General features: G+C 52.1%; 2 protein-coding genes across 14 annotated transcripts in view; both read right to left on the reverse strand.

The window, feature by feature from the left end:
- Positions 1–163: 163 nt before the first annotated feature.
- On the reverse strand, positions 164–3,577 carry RPLP0 (ribosomal protein lateral stalk subunit P0). Its single transcript, XM_035556733.2, has 8 exons — positions 3,331–3,577; positions 3,003–3,106; positions 2,669–2,844; positions 2,489–2,576; positions 2,064–2,210; positions 1,386–1,571; positions 799–939; positions 164–367 (listed from the first exon to the last, which is right to left on the reverse strand). Exons 2-8 carry the CDS (start codon positions 3,054–3,056, stop codon positions 203–205), a joined length of 957 nt encoding a protein of 318 aa, XP_035412626.1. The 5' UTR covers positions 3,057–3,106; positions 3,331–3,577; the 3' UTR covers positions 164–202.
- Positions 3,578–5,018: 1,441 nt separating this feature from the next.
- The window catches only part of PXN (paxillin), a 48,854-nt gene continuing 30,937 nt past the window's right edge, over positions 5,019–22,935 (reverse strand). For all 13 annotated transcript variants that reach the window (XM_035556675.1, XM_035556679.2, XM_035556680.2 and 10 more), the window contains 8 exons: positions 21,439–21,578; positions 20,869–21,070; positions 20,222–20,357; positions 9,876–10,046; positions 9,358–9,531; positions 8,722–8,803; positions 8,205–8,353; positions 5,019–6,656 (listed from right to left, as the gene is read on the reverse strand). In XM_035556675.1, coding sequence (XP_035412568.1) covers positions 6,390–6,656; positions 8,205–8,353; positions 8,722–8,803; positions 9,358–9,531; positions 9,876–10,046; positions 20,222–20,357; positions 20,869–21,070; positions 21,439–21,578 — 1,321 coding nt within the window. In that variant the 3' untranslated portion in view covers positions 5,019–6,389. The remainder of the gene's footprint in view (positions 6,657–8,204; positions 8,354–8,721; positions 8,804–9,357; positions 9,532–9,875; positions 10,047–20,221; positions 20,358–20,868; positions 21,071–21,438; positions 21,579–22,935) is intronic.

The following is a 22,935-nucleotide window of genomic DNA, read 5'->3' on the forward strand; positions in this document are numbered from 1 at the left end:
AGCCGAAGGGAGCCGAACGCAGCCGAACCCCGCCGAGTCGAGAGGAACCGCTCCGAACCCACCCGAACGCCGGCGCCGAACCCCGCCGAGCCCCCCCGAACCCACCCGAAGGGGTCCGACCCCCCCCCAACCCCCCCCCGCAGGCAGGCAGCGGAGGCACACGCAGGGTCCAAGAGCCTTTATTCGCGCCCCGCGCCCGCCGCTAGTCGAAGAGGCCGAAGCCCATGTCCTCGTCCGACTCCTCCGACTCCTCCTTGGCCGCCTCCTTGGCCGGCGCGGCGGCGGTGGCTGCGGCGGGTGCGGCCGTTTCGGCTGCCGCCGGGGCGGCCACCACGAAAGCCGAGGGGTCTGCCAGGAAGGCCTTCACCTGCGGGGGGGAGAGAGGGGTAAGGTAACGGGGGGAAGCACCAAGTGCGCCCAGGGGCTGAACCCCGGCTGTGCAGCTCGGCAGGCGTTGAATGAGGCGCTTGCCCTAGGGGTGGGGGGCAGGCAGGGCCCAGCTCGCTCCTCCCGTGCCCGTGGGGTCGCCGCGGGGCTGCAGCCCAAGGGCTGCCAGCACCCGGCTGCCCCCTGCACCCAGGTCTCGCAGCCCTGGGCGGGCAGGGCTTCAGGGGACGGGGCTCCTGCCTCCATGCTCATCGCACAGGGCCAAGCGCCCTCCGCAGGACACACGGCTCCGTCTCATGCTCAGAGGCAGCTCCGAGTCCTCTCAGGGTAGGCAGCGGGCACGGTGTTTCTGTGCAGTGCTCGCTGCACTTTTAACAAGGCTCTGGGCTGCGGGGCGGACGCTGCCGTTACCTTTTCGGCCAGCGGGAAGGTGTAGTCGGTCTCCACCGCCACGGCCAGGACCCGCTTGTACCCGTTGATGATGGAGTGGGGCACAGAAGCAATGGTCGGGTACCCAATTTGCAGGCAGACGCTGGCAACGTTACGAACACCCTGTGAGAAGAGAGAGACGTGTTTCTGCGGCGAGAAATAACCGGGACGAGAAACCGTGACAGCACGCCTCTGTGCTGCCAACACAACGCAGGACAGTACACAACGTGCACAAGGAACCTAGCCCCACTGCATTAGACATCAGGATTTAAAAGACTTCAAACGCTCGCTGAAATAGCTTCCAGATTGCACAAACACTTCACTACCTTTACACACTCACTGATCCCACACAGCCCACTTAATGAACGGCCAGTACGTTTTCCTTTGCTTTGGTCAAAAACACCTACAGAAGGTGCTCTGCGACTGCTTCTCCAGGGCACTCAAGACTCTACAGCCTGCGGCAAACACGAGTGCTGACGCTTCGTTCCGGGGCAGCGCCTGCTGCCCGTTTTCCCTCTAGCACGTAGGCGAAGAGCTGAACCTAACGAACACAAAGCTGAGGCACTGACCTCCAGGAAACGCTTGTGCAAGGTATCCTCGGTGATGTCCAGCACTTCAGGATTGTAAATGCTGCCATTGTCAAAGACCTGCTGGATCACCAACCCGAAGGAGAACGGGGAGATGTTCAGCATGTTCAGCAGGGTGGCTTCGCTGGCACCCACTTTGTCTCCAGTCTTGATGAGCTGCACGTCGCTCTAAGGGAAGAGGAGGAAAATTAGTGAATGTGCACAAAGAAATTCAGGCCAACCAACACAGCAGTGACACAAAGGCACGTTTCTAATGGCAACAGATGAAGGAACAGGTGAGCACAGGTAAAACAGGCTCAGAGTTCACCTCTAAAGAGACCTGGACCACACAAGCAAGCGCTGCTCAACCAAGAGATGAGCACCGCCTTGTTTCCCTATGGGTAGCTCGTGAATTCCTCTAGAAGAGCTCAGATCTGACAGAGGAATGTAAATCCCTCTCCCCACCCCACTGCATGCCCGAACCAAGCCCTCAGAAGTTCCCGAAGTGAAGCAAGCAGACTGTTCATACAGTACTTCAGCGTGAATGGGATTTTGGATCGTTACACCTCCTGTTCCTCCACATGAACGCTGGACGTAAGGACAACTCCACGCAGTATCGCAGCAAGCGCCCTTCAATCAAGGGAGGGCTTCAACACCACCACCGCCACACTGCTCACTGACCAGAATTTCAATGGTTCCTCTGGAAATCTTCGTGGTGATTCCCAAGGCCTGGAAGAAGGAGGTCTTCTCAGGTCCGAGACCGGTGTTCTGGGCTGGCACAGTCACGTCACAAGGAGCAATCGCACCAGCACGGGCAGCTGCTGGCACCTGGAGAAAGAAGAAACAAGGTACGTCAAAAGAATGCTTACCTCTCAGATCCCCTGCAATGGCATCAACTCCTTCCCAAAATGCTCCTGCATGACAGACATCACCCAGGCACACACGAACGAGACAGCAATGGAAGAGCTACTCAGCTACAGCTGCAGGGGCCTAGTTCCCAATCCCTAAGGACTCCTGATAACCAGGTATCCCCCCTTAAAAGTTCAGTTTCACTTTTCCCTCAATATCACCCAGCCCAGAGATGCAGCGAGGGCTCGTTCCCCTACCTTGTTGGCCAGCAGCATGTCCCGGATCTCAGTCAGATCCTCCTTGGTGAAAACAAAGCCCACGTTCCCACGGATGTGAGGCAGCAGCCTGAAGGAAAGATGACAGCCTTCAGTACCACTCCTCACACGTCCCCTCCCAAAGGGAGGACCCAGGAGGCCGTTCAGAGACCCGTCACCCACTTTTCCAAGGCAGGGTTGTTCTCCAGGTGCCCGCGGATAGCTTTGCGCATCATGGTGTTCTTCCCCATCAGCACCACGGCCTTCCCGCGCAGCGACATCCGGATTTGCTGCATCTGCTTGGATCCCACGTTGTCCGCTCCCACAACGAAACATTTCGGGTAATCATCCAGCAGTTGCTGCGGCGAGAACAGCACCGTGTAGGCAGAGCCGGCGCAGGGCAGAGCGGCCCGGAGGCCCCGCCGCGCCCCGAAACCCACCCGGCCCGGCCCGGCCCCGCTCCCCGACCCCAGGCGGCGCCTCCCGACGGCCCGCGCCGGGCCGCAGCGAGACTCACGATGATTTTCATGAAGTAGTTGGACTTCCACGTAGCCCTGTCTTCCCTGGGCATCGCGGCGGTGCTCCAAGGATCGCCCGGCGGGTTTAAAGACGAGCTGAGGCCTGCGGGGGACGGGAGCGGGTGAGGCGGCTCCACTCGGCGCCCTGCCCGCCTCCCACTCCCGCTCCTCCTCCCCGGGGCCCTCAGGACCCCTCAGGACCCCCCAGGGCCTCCCCGGACCCCTCAGGGCCACCCCCAGGACCCCCTCAGGGCTCCTCAGGGCTCCTCAGGGCTCCTCAGGGCTCCCCAAGGCCCCCCTCGGCCCCCCCCCACCCCGCGCTCCTACCTCCACGAGGGCTCCGGGAAAGAAAGGCCGGAGGGCGGGCCCGCCTCCTTTTATACCGCGGCCCGCGCCCAATCGCGGCGAGCCACGGGCGGACTCCGCCTCATCCCATTGGTCGGCCGCCAGCCGTGGCGGAGCGGCCGCGCTGGTTGGGCGGCGCGCCTGTCACTCACGGGAGCGGCGGGGCGGGTTCACGCCCCCTGGTGGCCGGAGGAGAAGCCGGCGGGAAAGCCACGCCCCCTGACGGCAAGCCACGCCCCCACCGTAACCGCGCAGCGCGGGAAGCCCTCGGATGGCCCCACCCCCGTGGTTGAGGCCACGCCCCTCTGGTTGAAGCCACGCCCCCGGGGCTGAGGCCACGCCCGCCGCCCGCCCGCCGCTGACCCCGGCGCCCCAGCGCCCAGCCGGGCACACCGCGGCAGGGCCGGGCACGGAGCGGGCTGAGCGCCCGCAGCAGGGCGGGGCCTGCACCCCCACCCTTCCTCCCCCCCAGGGTGCAGGCAGGGGGCTGGGGAAGAGAAGCGGGGGCTCCCGGCTCCCCCGCCCCGCAGCATCGCCCCACGGCTCCCCGCGAGCTCCCGGTGGCGAGGCGACCCCCGGCCAGCAGGTCGCAGCTTACAGCGGCACTCAAAGCCCGCGCCTAGGTGACCCAGGCGCTCACAGCCCACCCGCCTGCGCGAATTAAAGAATAAAATCAAAGGGGGGAAAATAATGAAATAAAAGAAAATAAATGAAAGTAAAAGGATGAAATAAAATGAAAAAAAGGAAATAAAATGAAAAAAAGAAATAAAATGAAAAAAGAAATAAAATGAAAAAAAGAAATAAAATGAAAAAAAGAAATAAAATGAAAAAAAGAAATAAAATGAAAAAAGAAATAAAATGAAAAAAAGAAATAAAATGAAAAAAAGAAATAAAATGAAAAAAAGAAATAAAATGAAAAAAAGAAATAAAATGAAAAAAGAAATAAAATGAAAAAAAGAAATAAAATGAAAAAATGAAATAAAATGAAAAAATGAAATAAAATGAAAAAATGAAATAAAATGAAAAAATGAAATAAAATGAAAAAATGAAATAAAATGAAAAAATGAAATAAAATGAAAAAATGAAAAAAGAAATAAAATGAAAAAAAGAAATAAAATGAAAAAAAGAAATAAAATGAAATAAAATGAAAAAATGAAATAAAATGAAAAATGAAAAAAAGAAATAAAATGAAAAAAAGAAATAAAATGAAAAAAAGAAATAAAATGAAATAAAATGAAAAAATGAAATAAAATGAAAAAAAGAAATAAAATGAAATAAAACGAAATAAAATGAAATAAAACGAAATAAAATGAAATAAAACAAAATAAAATGAAAAAATGAAATAAAATGAAAAAATGAAATAAAATGAAAAAAATGAAAAAAAGAAATAAAATGAAATAAAATGAAATAAAATGAAAAAATGAAATAAAATGAAAAAAAATGAAAAAATGAAATAAAATGAAAAAATGAAATAAAATGAAATAAAATGAAATAAAATGAAATAAAATGAAATAAAATGAAAAAATGAAATAAAATGAAAAACGAAACAAAAACAAAATAAAAACGAAACAAAAACGAAACAAAAACAAAACAAAAACAAAATAAAGGTGATGGTCCCTGCCCCCGGCCGCAGCCCGCCCCCCCCCCAGAAAGAAGCAGGCGAGGGCAGGTCGGTTTAACACAGCGTCGAGGTTACAAAGGCAGGCGGGCAGCCCCGCGGGCACGCTGCCTGGAACAGCACAGCTCGAGATATAAAGGCGCTTTCTTAAAATCACTTCAAAACCAATTTTCGTATAAGAGGATTAAAAGCAAATTAGATATGAATTCAAAATCAGTGTAGAAATCTTATCAAAGGCAGGATACAGTATTCATTTCGATAGTAAAACCAAGTGTGCCTCACACACCCGACCCCGGGGACTTGTTATGCCGGTAACAGGCAGTACAAAAGGTTATTGCTCTAGCATCTCTCCGTGGAACACGTTTAACAGGAGCGCAGAAAGGAAATACCGAGGGCTGACAGGTCTCGTTAGCAAAGAGAGGAAGGAGAAAGCATACAAAGGGTGGATTTTTTTTTTTTCCCTGGCTTCTTAAACCCCTCCGCTTCTCCCCGACCTTGCGACAAGCGCAGGGCCTGGTAGGTGGGAGAGCTTCGGGCCAGATAAACGCACGCACACCACAGGCACTCGTGACGGGGATGGGTGATGAAGGCTGTCCCTAACCTCCCTGCTCCTAAAGAAGGGACGATGCCACCACTGCCTCTCTCCTGGGAGCAGCAGGCGAGGGGAGTGGGTGCTGAGGGAGGTGCCTGGCCCCGCACGTCACCCTAGGGGCGCTCAGCGGCACGGAGGGATGGTCAGGGCTTGGAGAGGGCAGGGAATAACAAACTAGGGGAAAAGAAAAAAAAAAAAAAAACACAGTAATACCTTGATTCCTCTTCAAACAAACAACAAAAAAAAAGTGGTATCAACTCCTTACAGTGTAATGGAACTGGAGAGACCCTTGCAGGGTCCTGGCTGCCTGTGCTGAGGCTCCTGGTAAGCCAGGCGTGCCCGCGGCCCCAGGGAGCGGAGGCAGGGTGGTGCTGAGCTCGCGGGGTGCCCTCGCCGTGCTACCGCTCGGGCTGCGCTCAGGAGCCTCAGAGAGGTGTCAGGACAGAGGGCTGCGTTGCCCGCCAGTGTCAGGGTGTGCTCAGAGCGCTGACACGCGCTGAAACGTACTGGCTAAGGCTCCTGCTGCCGGGAGGGGGCTGAGGAGAAGCTCCCTGGTGGAGCCCTCGGGCTAAGCTCAGCTGTCAGTCACACCCAGCCGCACACAGGGACCAGGGGACTCGCCTCTCTCTGCTGAGACACAGCAAGGGCATTTCCAGTTTAATGGTCCGTCTCTGGAGCTGCTGCCTCCTGGCAGCAGCAGCAAGCACTACCACCCACCCCCCACCCGCCCTCTCCCCTGCCTGGGAAGGTTTCGAAATCACAGTAACGTTCAGAGAGACAGAACTGCCCGGGGGGAGGCAGAAAGATGCTTAGCTCCCAGCTAGGACGCCTCTAACAGAAGAGTTTGAGAAAGCAGTTCTGACAGTAGGGCTTGTCGTTCTGTTCTTTGAAGGTTCCTTTGTTGAGCTGCTTGAGGCAGAAGGCACAGACAAAGTGTTCAGGGTGAAATTTCTTGCCCATTGCAGTGATGCAGCGTCCTGTGATAGGCTTCTGGCACCCAGAGCACAGCGAGCCGCGACGCTCGTGGTAATGCACCTCGCAGTAGGGCTGCCCGTCGTGCTCGAAGAAGCTGCCGTTGATGAATGGTGTGAAACATTCCTGCAGGGGGAGAAAGCACAAGGGGACAGAGTCAGTAACAAGCCGGGGATGTGGGAGGCTCCACAAATCTCCTCCACTCCGTGGCACGAGCTCTCAACATCATCCTGCTGTCCACAGAACCGAAGTCTGTCCATCAAGAAGAGTTTCCAAGGAAAGGCTGACGGACAGAGCCAGAAGGAAGGGAAATAACCACGGCCCTTTCCAGCTGGCTTCTCTCACACAAAGAAAATAGGAGTTACCAGATGCGTTCAGCCAGGACGAAGAATGCTGCTCCTTCCCTCAAGACAGGAAACAGAGTAGAGCACCTTCCCCTTTTCTCCTAATCTCACTCTGGCTTCCCCACAATAGGAGGCGGAAGGCAGGGACCAACAAAGGCTTTCCTACAGCAAAACCTAACGAACGTGGCACTAGGTCCAGCTGGGAAAACAAGGCACAATTCCTACTTACAAGTGCTCTCTGGAATGGCTGGCATGACGGAGGTACGCTTTGTGTAGGATTTGGATTCCACCCTGGAATACCTCCACCAGGCACACACGCATCCCTACTGGGAGAAACCCTTGTTTTTTTCCACAGTGCTAATGATTTTGCATAGACGAGGACACACCTGCCATGTGCCTGTTGGAGTCCAGCACTCGTCATCGCCCTCAGTACCAGGCAGCTGAGAACGTGACAGCAGAACCTGCGGCAGAAGCCCCCATCCTCCCTGCAAGGCCGGGGAGATTCCCCTCCTCGTGCAAGCAGTGAACTGAGGCGATGGCCCGGGAGGGGAGATGAACATCCTGCCGCGTGGACTGAACGTGGCAGCAGGAAGGCCCACTGAAGCCAGATCTCCGTAACCCTGGTGCTGCTCAGCCCAGGCACCTTCCTCATCCCCTGGATCACGTGGGATCACACGCAGCCGGACCTGTGTGCACAGCATCCAGCGTGCAGGGCCACCAGCGGCTCCACGCTGGGTCACAGTCACACCACGAACCTGCAGCTCGCGATTCTGCTGCTCAGTCTGGTCTCTGCCTTTCTTTCCCACTGTAGGAAAGCCTGGCTTGTATTTGCTCATCTCTTGGGGCCTGTAAGAGTTAATATTCACAAGGCACTTTGAAAGAGCGCCAAGCATTTAATCTGCAGTATTCCTGTTTATTATGCCTGCTGCATGGAGCCTGCTGCTACTTCACTGCCTTGCCTGAACAAGGTCAGTCTCATTAGTTTACATTGTCAGATGGAGCATGGGAGGAAGAGCCTCAAAATCTGATTGCTGAGGCAAGTGCTCAGAGAGAAGCTTAGCTTATAATTGTTTAAAGGCCACAGAAAATGCCTCTGTTTATCTGTGAGCTGCTGCAGAAGCCCATAACTGCAGGAACAGAAAGAGCAAAGCAGCTAGAAAGTTTCATGTAAACCGGGAAAGGAACAAGAAGGTGCTTGGTGTTGATGTGTTTTTATCTGGCTGTCCTTCATGACCCCACAGACGCATTTTGCTTGATAAGGGACCAGAGGCCCGCAGGGTGGAAATGACAGGGGTCGTAGAGCAGCCCCAAAGGACCTTGGGTTTCTTACCCGACAGACAAAACATTCAGGGTGCCACAGGGTGTTCAAGGCAGAAATGTAGTTTTCCAGGATAGCCCGGGCACAGCCTCCACACTTGGGAGCAAACATGTCAAAGTAGTCCTTGCGGCAGTAGGCTTTGCCGTCCTTCTCATGAAACCCTGCCAAAGCAGAACAAAGAGCATCAGCTCCTGACCTTCACCTATGGCCAGCCAAGCTCTGGAGAAACCAGCGCGGGTAGGATCATCCTTCCCGTCCCCTCACGCACAGCAGGCAGCTGTTCCTCATTCTGCTGCCCTTCCTGTCCCATGCGCACACATGCACATGCATATTTTTCCTCTCCAGAGACTGAGAGAGAGAAAAAATTCCTGGTGGTATCCTTTGTGCATAAACAGCTATTTCCCTTGGAACTTCTGCCTTCAGCAGTTCCCGTCATCTCTCAGGCTGGCCCCTAGTAGCAGCTCTGCCTTACACACTTGTCTGCAGCTCAGGGAAGAGATTGTTTTCCCCTTGCATAAACCAGTAATACCTTCAGGTCCAAAGAAAGCTCCACACTGGGCACAAAAGAAGTGTTCAGGGTGCCATGTTCTGTCCAAAGCCGTCACCACTTTCTGTTCAGAAGAAACAAAGTACAATCATGTTAATCATGGGTTCAGCTTGGAGGTGAACAAGGGGGCACTGGGTGGAAGAACACAATGTTGGTGCTGACAACTGCGTGCATTAAAATAGACTGTCCTTTACAGAGCTGAGTCAGTTCTCCTGACTCTGGCTCATTCAGGCTTTCCCCACAGCACACTTTTACCCTAAAAGGATCTTACACACAGCTTCCTCCCTTACACAGGGCCCCGTCCAGCTCTCAGGACTAGCACACTGGTGCCTCTTACTACAGGCTACCAACAAGCAGGAGCTGGGGAATCGTTACCAGAATGACAGAGCCACGTTCTGAGGGATTACAGCCTCAGTGAAGGCAAGAGGGACTAACCCGTCTCATTAATTAAGTTCATTAAGAACTGGACTGGGTCAAGTTGTTTCCCTTTCAGAGCCAGTGCAAAGGAAAAATCGAAGTCCCCAGACAACATCTTTCACCCAGGACGCATGGGTGGAGTTTTTAAACACCGAGGCCTGCGGCACCTCGTGTCAGGGCTCATAACCCCCCAGAACTCACATCGAGGATCGGCCCGTTGCAGTAGTAGCAGCGAGGAGAGAAGAGGTTGTGATAGTCCTTCTCGCAGTAGGGCTGCCCATCCCGCTCAAAGAAGTTCCGTGAGCCGATCTCCTCCTGGCAGTGGGTGCAGACGAAGTGCTCAGGGTGCCAGGTCTTCCCCATGGCTGTAACTACCTGTTGGGAAGACAGCTTATGAAGGACAACTCTGTCTCGCTCTCCCCTCGACCACATGACAAGTTACCAGCTGGAGGTCAGCAAGAATGACAAGATCTACTACTCAAGTGAGCCCTGGACTGGGGTAGCATGAAAACTGAATTACCTATCATCTCAGGAGAGGGCAGTCCCTCAAGGGCAGGGTAGAGGTCACTGGAGGAGCTTACAGCGTACCTAGCCAGTGGATAAATAGAGTACTTCAGTTTCTCCAGCATCTCCAGTCTCTTCAGCCTCACGAAAAAGCCCTCCCCGTTACGCCCAGCTGCAGCCCAAGCTTCAGCACCGGGGTGGCACCTTCGACCCACCTGCCCAGCGATCGGCTTCTTGCAGGCTCCACAGACGCCCTTGGCAACCGTAGCTACTCCCAGCTTGTTCAGGTCGGACTGGAGACTTCCCAGCATGGTGTCCAGCTGGCTGCCAGGTTTGGGGGTTGTGGACGGCGGGGAGCTGCTGCCGGCTTTCCCCTGCGCCATGAACTGCAGGGAAGAGAAAACAGAGGCTGTAAGGCAAGCGGTGCTGCCCTGACCAGGAAAAGGGCTGCTGTCGCTGCCAGCGGCTCTTCTGCAGAGACAGGAGATTGCTAGGAGACAGCCACAGAAGCTGGTGAGAGCCAGGATCAAGTACACACAAATTCTGCCCATGCAGAGACTCTGGGATGTGTAACAGCTGAGCTGCGAACTAAGGATCTGCCTTTCCTTTGCCGCACAGAGCAGAAGTTACTAGCAGACCCCAACCAGTCGGTACAGCGCTCTCTAAGCCTCTGCCAAAAATCTCCCTTCACCTCATCAGCTCCTGGCCAGCTGACAAAGCAGAGACGCCAGCCGAGGGCCTCTTCCCCTTGACCTCTCTCTGCTCCTACGCTGCTGCTCGCTGTCGTCCTCTCCGACAGAGACCCCTCTCCTCTCCATGCTCCACCTCCCTTTCAGCCAAAGCACCTTCGCTCTTCCCTCCCTCCGTCCGCACCGCTCCTTGCCGAGTCTCCCTCGCCCCATCAGGTGGCTCTCATCCCACGCCTAAGCTGAGCAAGTGGAAGCAGGAAGGAAACAGTCGGAGTTGCCTGGTGTTTACCTACAGAGAGGGCAGTGCCTCCACGGCAGCAGACTGCGGAGGAAACACTGCCACGTCTGTTGGAAACGCACGCGGGGTGCCGGGGAAGGGGATCGCGGTACTTGTCTCAGAGGCAGGTTCTGGAGCTCACAGCACAAGCAGCTCACAAAGGCTTCCCAAAGAAGGCCAGGGGGAGAAGTTTTACTTAGGTTCATAACTTGGGAACAAAGTATGTGTGCTCTTGGGACACCAAAGCCCCCTTTGCAGGCAAACTGCAACAACGAGGTAGAGATTATCTCAGCTGACCCCGCACTGCGATACCTACTGCCAGGGTTAGAGAGACCCAAAAGAAATCCCGCCCTGAGATGTCGGTCTGGAGCATGTTTTCTCCTACTAAGAGGACAGATTAAACACAGACACAAAATCTGTGCCTGCAAACACCCCCCCAGCCTGCTGCCATCGCAGCCGGGGGGGGCAGGACATGCTGAAGCACCTCAGAGCCTTGGCAGAGCTTGGCAGAACCACCCCCTCCAGCCCCAGGAGGAGCTCTGTTCCTCGTCCTGCTCCCACTTGCAGTCAGCCAGTTTACCCAGCGGCCAACCCTGTTTTCCACTTGTTTGTACAAAATTTCTCAGGCCATACGTTAATTTTAGCTTCCTGGTGGAGCCTAACACACAGCTGTCCCCTCCCAGCCACCCCCGCGGCCCCCAGCAGCAGAGCCCAGCCCCAGTGCCCGCAGCCCTCCGCCTCCAGCCGCTGCCGGCTGCCGAGCGGTTACGGCGACTGCCCCACAGCTCAGCACCCCAGGGAGACTTCCCCAGGAGACAGACACAGGCCCCTGCACAACACCAGGCCAGAGTCCTGGGGCAAAGCCAGGGCTTCCTGCACGGCACAGCGGGAGGAAAAGGGCTGGGCGGAGCAGGATCACATCCTCCCTCCCTCACTAGCCAGGGGGCTTGTGGCCACCAGGCAGGGCAGGCGCAGAGACCAGTGATAAATGCCACCTGGAGAGATAGGAGATGAATTCAACGCGGAGCAACACCCTCACCTGGGGTGCTCCAGAAGCCACAGGTGACCCCAGTGCAGGCACAATGACCTGGGGACACCACAGCATCTACCTGGCCTGGGGATCCAGCTCACAGACGAGTCCCCACTGAGGAAGGCTTGCCTCCACCTCCTGTTTCCAGTGCCTGCTGTGTAAGGGGACACCCAGCACAGCACCACACAAATCCGTCAAGCAGAGGCCCTTCAAATTCCCGCCCTGCACCCATGAGACCTGCCACCACTCATATCCAGCTAAGAGCTCGAGAAGCAACACGCCACGCTCTACAAAAAGCTACTTTCCCCACGCTGGGAGCTGCACGTGCACCCCCCGGAAGGGCACGCCATGCAAAGAGAAAGGAGGTCCTGCCTTCTCGGGGCTGGGGGGGCCCAGGGGTGCTGGAGCAGCCAGCAGACTGGCACTGCCGACGAGGGGAGGAGCAGAGGTCACCTGCAAAGCACAACAGGTCACGATGAAGAGGCTTGCTCACGGCTCAGACCTGTACAAACCCCACGGCACACCGCTGCGCTGCTCACATGTAATTAAGACTTCCCAGCGTCCTGGAGCCGCAGCGCTTCCCTAGGGGGGGTGCAGAGCACAGCCCTTGATCACACCACCTCCTCCCCAAACCCACTCGCACTGGGGGCAGCTAGCCACACGGACCACCACAGGAAGGGCTGAGATTCTGGTGTCTTTTTTCATCCCTCTCCCTACTTCAAGGACAATTCTGGCAGAGGGAGCTGAGCCTTAGTTTCAGAGCCACCTTTTTCACGTCAGAGGAAAATACAGCCAATGTGATCCCTGCTGTACAAAGGGCAGGCAGGAAGCACACGCACCCCAGCGATTACTGCACAGACGTGCACTTCGCAGTGCCAGACAGGCACTGCTGGGATTGATTTGTTATTACCGACGGCTCTGCTCTCCTGCCACACGGTCCAGCACCAGCCTTTGCCTGAACATCTACTGAGCTACCAAGCTGGGAGCAGTGGTTAGACTGGACAAGATTCTGCTAAAAAGAAAAAGAAAATAAACAGAAAAGACAAGCCTGCCTGCATCTGTGGGAAGAAAGCCTCATCTTCAGTCTGACAGCCAACAGAAACAACTGTCTTGGTGCTAGGGGTCCAAGGCTGGGGAGAGGAGTGCCCAGGATCTTCAGAAGGAGGGGTGCCCCCAACAGAAAGCTCATGATAATCAGCAGCAGAAGTCTCCCACTGGAAGAGAGGCTGGGGAGCCAAGCTGAAGGAGGAGGAGGAGACTGGACGAGGAGCTGAGGTAGACGGTGGGTGGGAAGGCTGAGGTGGGAGAGGGAGGAGAGGTACGGGGCCAGGGACACGAGGGGGAGCAGCGTTAGCAGGGGCTGTCTTTGCAGCTTCTTTGGAAGGCTGGAGCGGGGGAGAGGCTGAAACAGAGACCGTCCTCCTTGGGGGGTGCGGGGACTCTGGAGGGAAAACCACCTAGAAAGACATGGAGGAAGAAGAAGAGTGAATAAATCCAAAGAGGAACCAACAAGCACCTCCTGCACCAGGAAGGCTGGGAGCACAGACCAGATGATAACCCAGTCTTTACCGCCCAGTGCTCTCCCCCTTCCTTTTCTGAACCTCCTTGGGTGCGCACCCAAGCACAAACAGGACATCAGCCTCACTGCCACAGCCACGCACAAGTGGGTAAGAACAGAGGCTGCTGCTTTTTACCTTCTTTATCTAAGGGGAAAAAGCAGCAAAAAAGCAAGGGACAAGGAACTAGAAAACTTGTTTCTCTGCGTCGCTCTGAGGAGGAGCACCATCTTCCACCCAGAACTTCCTGCAGAGGCAGAAAGCAAAGCTTGCCTCCATGCCAGGCCTCTCAGCATGGCTCTCAAATAATCCCCACGTGGATATTTGATATGCGACAGCAGCAGACCCAAACAGATTCCACTACCGGGGCCCTCAGATACTAATCCAATTCTTAAACAGGGAGAACTAGGACCCGAGAGCCAGTTCCCTTTTCAGGTCAGGCAAGGGTGAGCAGAAAGAGCTAGTTCTTCATTTTGTCTTGCTTAGGACACTCAGACTGAATCTGCACCTCCACGCAATGCTGGACAGAGGGACATGCTGGAATTTCCCAAGACATGCCCCTCCTTTCTACCTTCTCTACTTGCTGTCCACCATTCTGCTCTTCTCCCTGGGGTGTGGCAGTGATAACGACCCCCTCTGTCAGCCAGTCATCCTGGCTTTTCCACTCCTCCTGTTCCTCCTGCTTGGCGATGCCCAGTCTGTCCTGCAGCTCTTCAATCAAGTGATCCTGGGACTCTGACTTGTGAAATATCGCAGGACCTAGCTTACGCCTTGGAGAGAGGTCCCGATTCACTGGATGTACATTCGAGGTCTCTTTTGTCCTCTTGATTAAAGACTTAATCTAAATGACAAAGGTAACAGTATCAGCAGAGAAGAGCAAGGTAAGGGCAAGCCTCAAGATGCAACAGCACAAACTCAGGCTATTAGTGACAACCGTGAGCAGAGCAGGAAGAGTGATGACATTTATTCCACAATGCCAAAACTCCTTTTGGCACAGCCCAGAACAGTGACTCAGTGCAAGGAAAAACCCCGTAAGGATAATCACTGCAGCCAAAAATAACTATCTAGAAAAGGAAGGGAAAGATTACCCAGCAGGAAGCCAAGATAGGAGGTGCAGCACGACCGCTCCGCCGAGCATTAAAGAAACCTCGGCATCGCAAGGACACACGGCAGCCTCTCTGTGTCTGCCCTTTACAGGGAGAAGACTCTTGGTCAGAGAAGGCTGGTGCACAAAGCGTACTTCCAGGGCTGGAAGGAACACCGACAGGTCTAGCAACAAGACCCAAAAAGGCTCAGCAGAGTGGAGGAGCTGCCATCCCAAGTCGGGAACATCCTCCGGAGGCATGAAACAGCCCTTCAGCTTTTCAGAGGCCATTTGCCTTATTCCAGTTGGGGAATAAAACTCCCCTTCACAGGGCAGTCCCTACAGCCTGCCATGCTCCGTCCTGCTGACCGACGTGCAGAGGAGGCCACAGGACAGAGCAGGGGACTCGACACGCCCGTGACATGCAGCTGTCAGTAACGCTGCTCGGCACTGCATGCTGTTAGTGCGGGCGAGCCCAGGCGCTCTCACATCACACACAAACGTTAATGAGCTGTCAGGTCACGCCTGGACTCATCCTGCTCCTGCATTCGTGCGGTGCCTGCCTGGCCTGACGCAGAGATCCTCTCAATGGGTGGTTTGGAGACGTGCAGCTGATCCCATTCGGCTTTCCAAATGTTTTCAGGAGGTTGGGGAGCAACTGCAGAGCTTGTGAACTGCTCGTTTTCCTGCTCTCCTCTGGCTTTGGTCATGTTAGCAGCACCTGCCTTCCTAGGAGTTCTCCCTCTGCTCTGCCTCTTCTGGCCCAGATCAGGACAGCCATCTACTTGGATTTCACGTGGTACTTCAGCTTTTAGCTCCTGTCCTTGCTCCACAACGAATCCCAACTGTTTTTTAGTGTCTGGGAAGACATCCTGCCGATCCAGGGCCGTGACAGAAGGTTCACACACAGGACTCAAAACCTTCTCATGCTTTGCGTGTACTTCTGGCAGATGCTCAGCCAGCTCCAGAGCCCAGAGCTCATCTAAAGCTGTTTCCACACTTCTGCCCTGAGAAGGAAGGGCTGAATTATCCCTGAATGCTCCCTGCTGGCCCGGGTCTTTAGCTATCTGCCCGTTCCCTTGACCATTTATTCCAGTATTTGAAATTGGGACACTTGAGATTTTGGGGTCTGTTCTCTGCTCCTTTTTCTCACTCGCTTTTGCCAACTCCAGGCCTTGTGCCTCCACCTCAGCAGACCTACACAGAAGCTCCACGCTGGAAGCTGGCACGGCCTGGGAAGCCTTTCTAGAAGAGTCAGGCTTTCTGCTCAGCCTAACCAAGCCTGCAGAGGTCAACTGCTCCCCACGAGCAGCAGAAGAGACGCGCGGAGGGGGCACGGGGACCATTTGTGGCAAAGAAGGCATGTGTGGAGGAGCAGCAGAATGCCCTGAAGCAGGCAGAGCTACAACGTGACTGCCTTCCCCAGCGTGGAGGACTGCTGAGGGGGCAGATGTTGGTGCTGCCAAGTCCCCGCTGTGACTCGGAGAAGGGCGTTTGGAAGAGGAAAGCACTGTTAAGCTGTGATGAGAGTAGCTGGAGTCTGCATCTGCTGAGTTGGGAACCAGTTCTGGGGAGGGCTCAGAAATCAGAGAGATAGTGGAACTAGTCTGCAAGAAAGGAGACAGAAGGAACAAGGAGAAAACATAGAAGAAAGGGGAAAAAAAGAAGCATGGTATACAGCATTGTAACAACTGTGACCTCCAAATCAAGGAGCCATGTCGATCCAGGGTCTTACATCAGAGAACGAAATATCAAAGAGCAGAACTAATGTGACAGCGTGCTGATCTTTGCATGAGATCACAGGATACGAAGCTCTACATCCATCAAGATCCTTTTTCTATGCTGCCCTCCTAAGCAACACCTCGTGTTCACCTACAGCTGTGACAGGGGCACGCGACAGCTGCCGGGAAGCCAGCAACAAACCCAGGAATGTCTGGACTGTGAGTAAAGGTCACATTAGCAACTTACTCACAGCCAGCCATGTAGACTTTACATTTCGAAGCTGAAAAAAGCAATCAATGAACAGAACAAACCCTGACATTCTTTTTCTTGATACACTAACAGCGTGCTGCAGTTGGTTACGTTCATGGCAATGAAAACAAAGCTTCGGGGCAAGCACAGCAAGAACAGATGACATGGGCTTTGTTCTTCCCACATCATTAATCTCACCTTGGACGTGACACACGCTGAATCTCAACAAGCCTGGCAGTCGCTCTATGCCCTTGTAAACTCTGCTTTGATTGTGGCCTAAGGGGAACAGGCTAATCTAGCCATCTCCACATTTACATTGTAACAAAATCAGTATTAATTTTAATCCAAAATACACTCTAACAAGAGTGACTGATACCAAGTTTTTGGTTCTCCTTGACTAGAGGGTGTTTTTTTAAAAAAAAAAAGATCACGGATCCTCCTTTCCCTGTTTCCAGTGGCTCCTGGCTGAGCTCTAGGAGACAAGTTGGCATTTCTCCCTTTCCTTAAAGAAAGGCAATCAGAACAGCGGGTTAGCCAGGCCAACTTCAGGCCAACGCTGTCCTGCCAGTTTTAAAAACCTAGCCTAAGGATTCCCACATCCGACAGCTATCAAGAGCTGCTCTGATTCTTCGCCATGCTTTCCAAAGAAGCTTTAAGAAGTTAGATGCTCACGTTCTCACATAGCAGGGCACACAACTTTCTAAGCCAGTGCACAGTATCTCAGTCTTTACTTACCTTTCTGGGACACTTGCCATGAATTGAAGGCTAAAATTAACCAGAACATGCACAAAATCTGCCAGAAGGTGGAAAAGACGTATCCCTTCAGCTGGCCTAAGCAGCTACCATCCCAAGGGGTCAGGAGATGGCAAGCGCACAGATCTGTGAAGTCACAGCAGTAGCACTACAGGGAGACCACTTGGAACGTGGTAGGGGACCACAATTCATCACAGGTTGCTCCTCATTTCAGGAGCACGGCCAGATGAGAAGAACTAGCAAGTACATTCCTCAGTCAAAATAACAAGTTTGCCAATATTGCCCTCCTCCCTGTATTTATACCCCCCAGATGTACCCATAAAAGCAACCAGTTTTTATGCTAAGGTTCATATTTACTCAGTTTCTAGACTTTCTAAAATTAAAGCCGGTCATTTTGACAGCAAGACTGTCATTTTGCTCAAAAGCAAGTATTTCCAGCCTATTAAAAACATACTAGCTCCAAATTCAGAGCAAGGTTGCACACACAGCAGTTCACAGCTAAAGGCAAGCACCTCACCACGCAGCAAGCAGGCATCGTATTACACAGGAATGGCAGAGGCTGAAAAACCAAGTGCATTAAGTAATCTCCATGGCCGCTGATGAGCTAGATAACCAAAAATCAAATGGATTCTGTAAGCAAAGAGAATGAGCAACTCATTAAAGTGAGAAAAATGATGATAAAATATATCAGTCTGTTACAGCAGCTTTTACCCTGGGGTGTGAGGGAAATTAAACATCAGTGCTGCCACCTCTCCCACCCCCATCTGCTGGAACTTGCAGTTGTACCAGCTCCAGCTAATTGCATACTGGACTGGGTTTTTCTGTCCTATTTCTTGCAGCCCCACGCAGGTCTGGCACTCGAACAACAGCCTTTCATCTTCCACTTTTAGGAAAGACTCCACTTCTCTCCCTTCCATCCTGCCACTGGAACAGACCACAAGTCCATTTTTACAGACACGCTAACACCACTAGTTGGCACAAATACGGGAGGTGAAAACAAACAAGAAGGACTGAAAGGAAAATGAAGCAACATGGAGAACAGGAAGAAGGAGAGCAGCTGTTAAAAGCAGCCATGGACAATATTAACACAGGGAAGTGATCACAGAAACCATGTTGTTGGTGCTTTAGGGGAAGAATATTCATATACAGATGTGCTCAACGCCTTCCAAAAATCCTAATGCTGTGTTTATAGAGCTCAAATCTTAAAATTTTGCTGCATTTCAGTTTGTTCTCAAAGTCCAACCAGAAACTAAGCCAAGAAGGAGGGCAGCATTACAGAAAGCAGCTAGACTGTCATGCAATTTTAATGGAGTTACACAAAGAATCTCAGGCCTTTTCCCAAGACTGCAAAGCATTTGAACACCCACACTCAGAAACGTCCCCTCTTTGTATCTTGAAAAAAAAAAAAAAAAGTCAATGCTGAGCAAGGGTATTCCCAGTTGCCAAGAGCTCACCAAGGAGCAAAAGGCTTGTGGCAACAACCACACCCTGAGCTTGTTTCTGAGCCCTGATAAAAACGGCAGGGGCACGAGGCCCTGGCACTCCCACAGCGTGTAGAAGGAGCAAGGCAAGGTATGCTGCCAGCAGCACAGGTGGAAACTCTCCGGCCTCCCAGTTGTGCCATTTTGCGAACAGATTGAACAGATAGCTGTGGATATCCTGCACTCTACCCCAGGACCTAATATGGAGAAAAAAGCAACAGGAAGGTGTCCTTGTTTGCAGTTGACTACATACAAACTACAGTAAGTCCAGAGCAAACAGTGAGTAACTCCTTCATTCTCACAAAATCGCGTACATGAGTCACAGACCACAGACTGAATTAAAGCCCAGCAAGTACAGGGCAAGTAAAGTCCCATGGAGCATGCATGCTCACTGCTGGGTTCTGAGCTCACACGCTTGGTCAAAACTCCGGGTATTGTAGGGATCTCCACGAAATCCACAGCACGCTTTGGAAGTACTCACACGAATGTGGCACAGAGAGAACGACCACCACAAATAACCACAGCAAAGCTGTGTTTGACTGTCCTGTTTACTTCTCACAAAGTGTTGCTCAGCTCTGTCTGCCTCAAACCTAAACTCATGGCAGGAGGAGATGGAGTTCAGCACAAGTGAGAAACACCAAGCATCAGCAGATCCCTGTGAGTTAGGGACTTGCTTAGGATTACAAAGCAAACTTACACGTACATGTAAGAAAGGCACACCCAATAATGACAACATACAGAATATGTTAGCTATTTGCTTCTCCACCTCAGAATAAATTCAAGCAAATAATTCAGTAAGGCTCTAAGCAAACCAGCTGAAAGTAGAAAGCAAGAACATTTTTGCTATGATTGTGGGTAAACGAAATAGCATGAAAACAAACTCCACAGTTAATCACCTAGCGTCAGAACAATAGCATACCTCTATGAATAAGAAATCTCTGCGTTTATAAGTCATCCAAGGATATATGCCAAAAACTTCATGTATCAAGATGACCACAGGCAAGTTACTCCCCTGCTTCTCCTATTATGGGATTTTCTATGTGCCACTCACGACTGAAGCACCGGTAGCGGTTCCTTTGCGATACAACTGGTTGACTTGTAAACACAATTCTGAATACTGTTTGCCATCCTCCACTCCCCAGGAAGCTCAGTCTTTAACCCTACTTTGAGCTGAACAAGTGACATTGTTTCAAGATGGGAATCTTTGAAGCCTCCAGCTGTTTGATGCAAGGGCTTCGGTGTTCATACCACACGCCTTTAAGCCCCTAACACACCCTCCTCAGGGAAAGCACATCAGGGTAAAAATGCACTCCAGAGGGGGCCATCCCATAGGACAGGAGAGCCTGGTCTCTGTCAATAAGCAGATGGTGTCCCATGCTCCCCTACTTCTTGTTAAGTTGCAGCACAGCAAAATAATTCACCCTGCACTGAGCAGTAACTGAGCTCATTATCTTTGCCAAACACAGACGAACTGCAGGATGGAAGGAAAAACAGACCCCAGAACTGCCTTACCCATGCCAGTGATGAGAATTTATAGAAGTCAAGAACCTACAGCAGCACACAAAGTGCAAATACCCCCAGAGGAACTTTCTCCCAGTAAGGATGAGAGGTAAAGAGGCCATTTGGGAGACCAAATAAGGTCAGCAGACACGGCCAACAGGCAAGAGAGTCTGGACATGGGGAGGGACAAGATGAAGCATAAGTTGTGAAGATGGGGCACCTTAAAGTCGGAGAGGGAGGCCATCAGCTCATCCAGTTCTCGTGTAGCTGAAGAAGCAGATATACGGGTCTGCTGTTGGCTGGCAGTGACGCGCTGGGGGCTGCTCACCTCACCTTGGCTCACAGTGATTGCAGGGCTGACAAGAAAAAAAGAATGCATTTAGGCACGGGGGAGCCCTCCTCGACTGAAAGTCCCACTGTCCCCCTAAAACAAGCACAGCACAGCAAGTTTCATCAGCACAGCCCACCCTGGCCAGCCGTCCCCCCACATCCAACCTCCACACGAAACAGGTCTCCTCTCTCTGCCACGTCTAACACAACTGTAGACGCACATACACCTCAGCCATGAAGGCACGGATTACAACCAAACATTTCTTTCACCAGACATTTGGGTATTTGTGACCAGCTATACATCCAAGTTCAACATGCTGCTAGTTACATGACACGTTATTTTTTCCATCCAGGAAGAGATGCAGCAGATAGAAGAGCACCAGCATCCTCATATGGCTGTCGAATTTCCCACCCTTCAGACAAATCCCATCTTCTGTCCGCCACTGCCCCGCAGCATCTGTCCCTCCCCTGCCTCACTACTCCCACGAGAGCCCGTCCAGCCCCAGGGAAGCCAGCAGTCCCCAAAACACCACTTACACTGGACTTGGCACTGAGCTCTCCAGCTCATCCAGCAGGCTCTCCACACTGGGACGCACATCCTCAATCCCACGCCCGCCATTCCGCTTTGGTTTTTCTTTTGTAGGGGGTGCAGCCTTCCCTCCCACAGAGCTGCTGCTCTCTGGGATGACATAGTGAGGTCCAGTCACGCCGGGCAGTGATGGGCTTCTGCTGGCCTCGTCTTTAGAAGGGAGGAGCAGAAAAGAGTAGTTCAGACGCATAGATCCATACACACATGCAGATCAGAGGGAGGAGCAACGAGCTGCCCGGAAACCTTGTGGAATTTTCATCTTTGAGGATATTCAGAACTTAAATGCACAAGGACTTGAGCAGCATAATCTAACTTTGAAACTGTGCAGTTAGAGCCAACTTTAAAATTGGCCCGAGTTTGAGTATGATGCTGGACCTCAAAAGGTCCCATCCATGCTAAATGAGTCTTTGATCAGGGCTGGGGGCATCTCCCTCAGAAGGGATGTTGGAAGGAGAAAGTAGGCTATTACTTTGGGAAGCAAACTATCTACTAATACCAAACGTCTTGCTACTCCTTACCTGCTGGGAAGCCACTTGGGGGATTATGTTGAACAGCATTCAGTTCCAGGAGAAGCCTGTCCAGTTCTGAGAGGTTGCTGCCCAGAGAGGTGCTGGTCATCGTGGGAGATGGTTCTGCAGACTTCTGCTTGTTTGGGAAACTAAAGATAAAAGGGAAGCACAAAACTTCTACTTCAAGATACAGCAGAAGAATGGAGGGAAATCTGTATTAGGTTGGTAGAGTTTACACGTGTACTGTATTATTTTCAAACTGGGGCTTTTAGATCCGTGGGGAAAGATGTGTGCTTTGTGAAGTGACTATCAACAGAGCTGCTGCTTAGCCACACCTCCAGTTTGCTCAGCCACATCTTCATTTGTCAGTTACAAAGAAATAGCACTGATAGACAGGGGCTTGGATTTTCAGGACCGCGTGCTGCACAGCCCTGTAGCAAAGAGTTAACTGTCTGCAGATCCAAGATGCACAGAACAGCAGCAGAACCATTAGCTGGCATACGGGAAAATTACTTGTTTCTGCTGACATCACAGCAAGCAGCAAATAACTCCTCTGAAACAAGGGGATGCAGGGCCAGTACAGACTGGAGAAGAGGCAAAGTACAAATCTCAAGCTAGCAACAAAAAGCCAAAAGCGGCAGGTTACATGGCAACCTTTTGCAGCACACAAGCTCTCTTTTTAAGTCCTCAAACCTTTAATCTGGGGAATTGTAACCAATTTATAAGGAAGTAATTTGAAAGCATTTTCCATCACATTAAACATGGGCCTTTAAAGTTTACCTACGCACAAGCATATATAAAGCACTAGCTGTAATTACTGCTTATCCTGTAAGGGTGATCCCACTTAGCTACGCACAATTGCAAGCTGTTTCAAAGCAAAACTGAGGACTCACGCAGTGTTTTTTACAGTAACTACACTGTAATAAAAGTCTTCCCATCGTCAATGGCAGGGAAATACTTTTCTCCTAGTTTTACAAACGGACAAATAACTCGTAATGCTCTAGAGGTTCTTATTGCATCAAAAAGATGCTGTCCAAATCCAAAAAGGGAATTTCTGTTTCCTGCACACTCCCAGATTCTGCTCAAAGTTAACACAAGACAGGCTTTATCACTCTGACACCTACTGCACCAGCGACAATTATGAAATTCCATAAAGGCAGTTCTTATCTCTCTTCAGACTGAAAACAAAGTCCACAAATGCCGTCTGAGGAGGGCGTACTGCATCCTGGCCCAAGCACACAAGCTGCAATTCAGACCAGAACCAGGCCATGCCAGGCCCTTTTACAGAAGGATTCAGGGCTCTAATTATCTTCATTTTGTACTAATTGCACGCAGCCCTCTGAAAAACTGCAGTTACTGCCTCTGTTGGGCCATCCCTGGTTACGCCTGGTTCTATCCAAAAGCAGTTCTGGTTGCAAGCAACTTTCTGCTCAGTAGGAAGAGCTAGGCGTGGTTAGAGCATGACACCAGTGAAACGCCACCGTAAAAAGGCACTGGGGACAGAGC

This window comes from Cygnus atratus, chromosome 17 (genome assembly GCF_013377495.2).
Source record: "Cygnus atratus isolate AKBS03 ecotype Queensland, Australia chromosome 17, CAtr_DNAZoo_HiC_assembly, whole genome shotgun sequence".
Classification (NCBI taxonomy): domain Eukaryota; kingdom Metazoa; phylum Chordata; class Aves; order Anseriformes; family Anatidae; genus Cygnus; species Cygnus atratus.

Bases quoted from the DNA above. Each gene is read 5' to 3' on its own strand.
- RPLP0 (XM_035556733.2), bottom strand. From the start codon at position 3,056: ATGCCCAGGGAAGACAGGGCTACGTGGAAGTCCAACTACTTCATGAAA. The intron at 2,577-2,668 runs GTGGGTGACGGG...TCTTTCCTTCAG, and splicing joins AACAACCCTGCCTTGGAAAA to GCTGCTGCCTCACATCCGTG. The intron at 940-1,385 runs GTCAGTGCCTCA...CTCTTCTCACAG, and splicing joins TGCACAAGCGTTTCCTGGAG to GGTGTTCGTAACGTTGCCAG.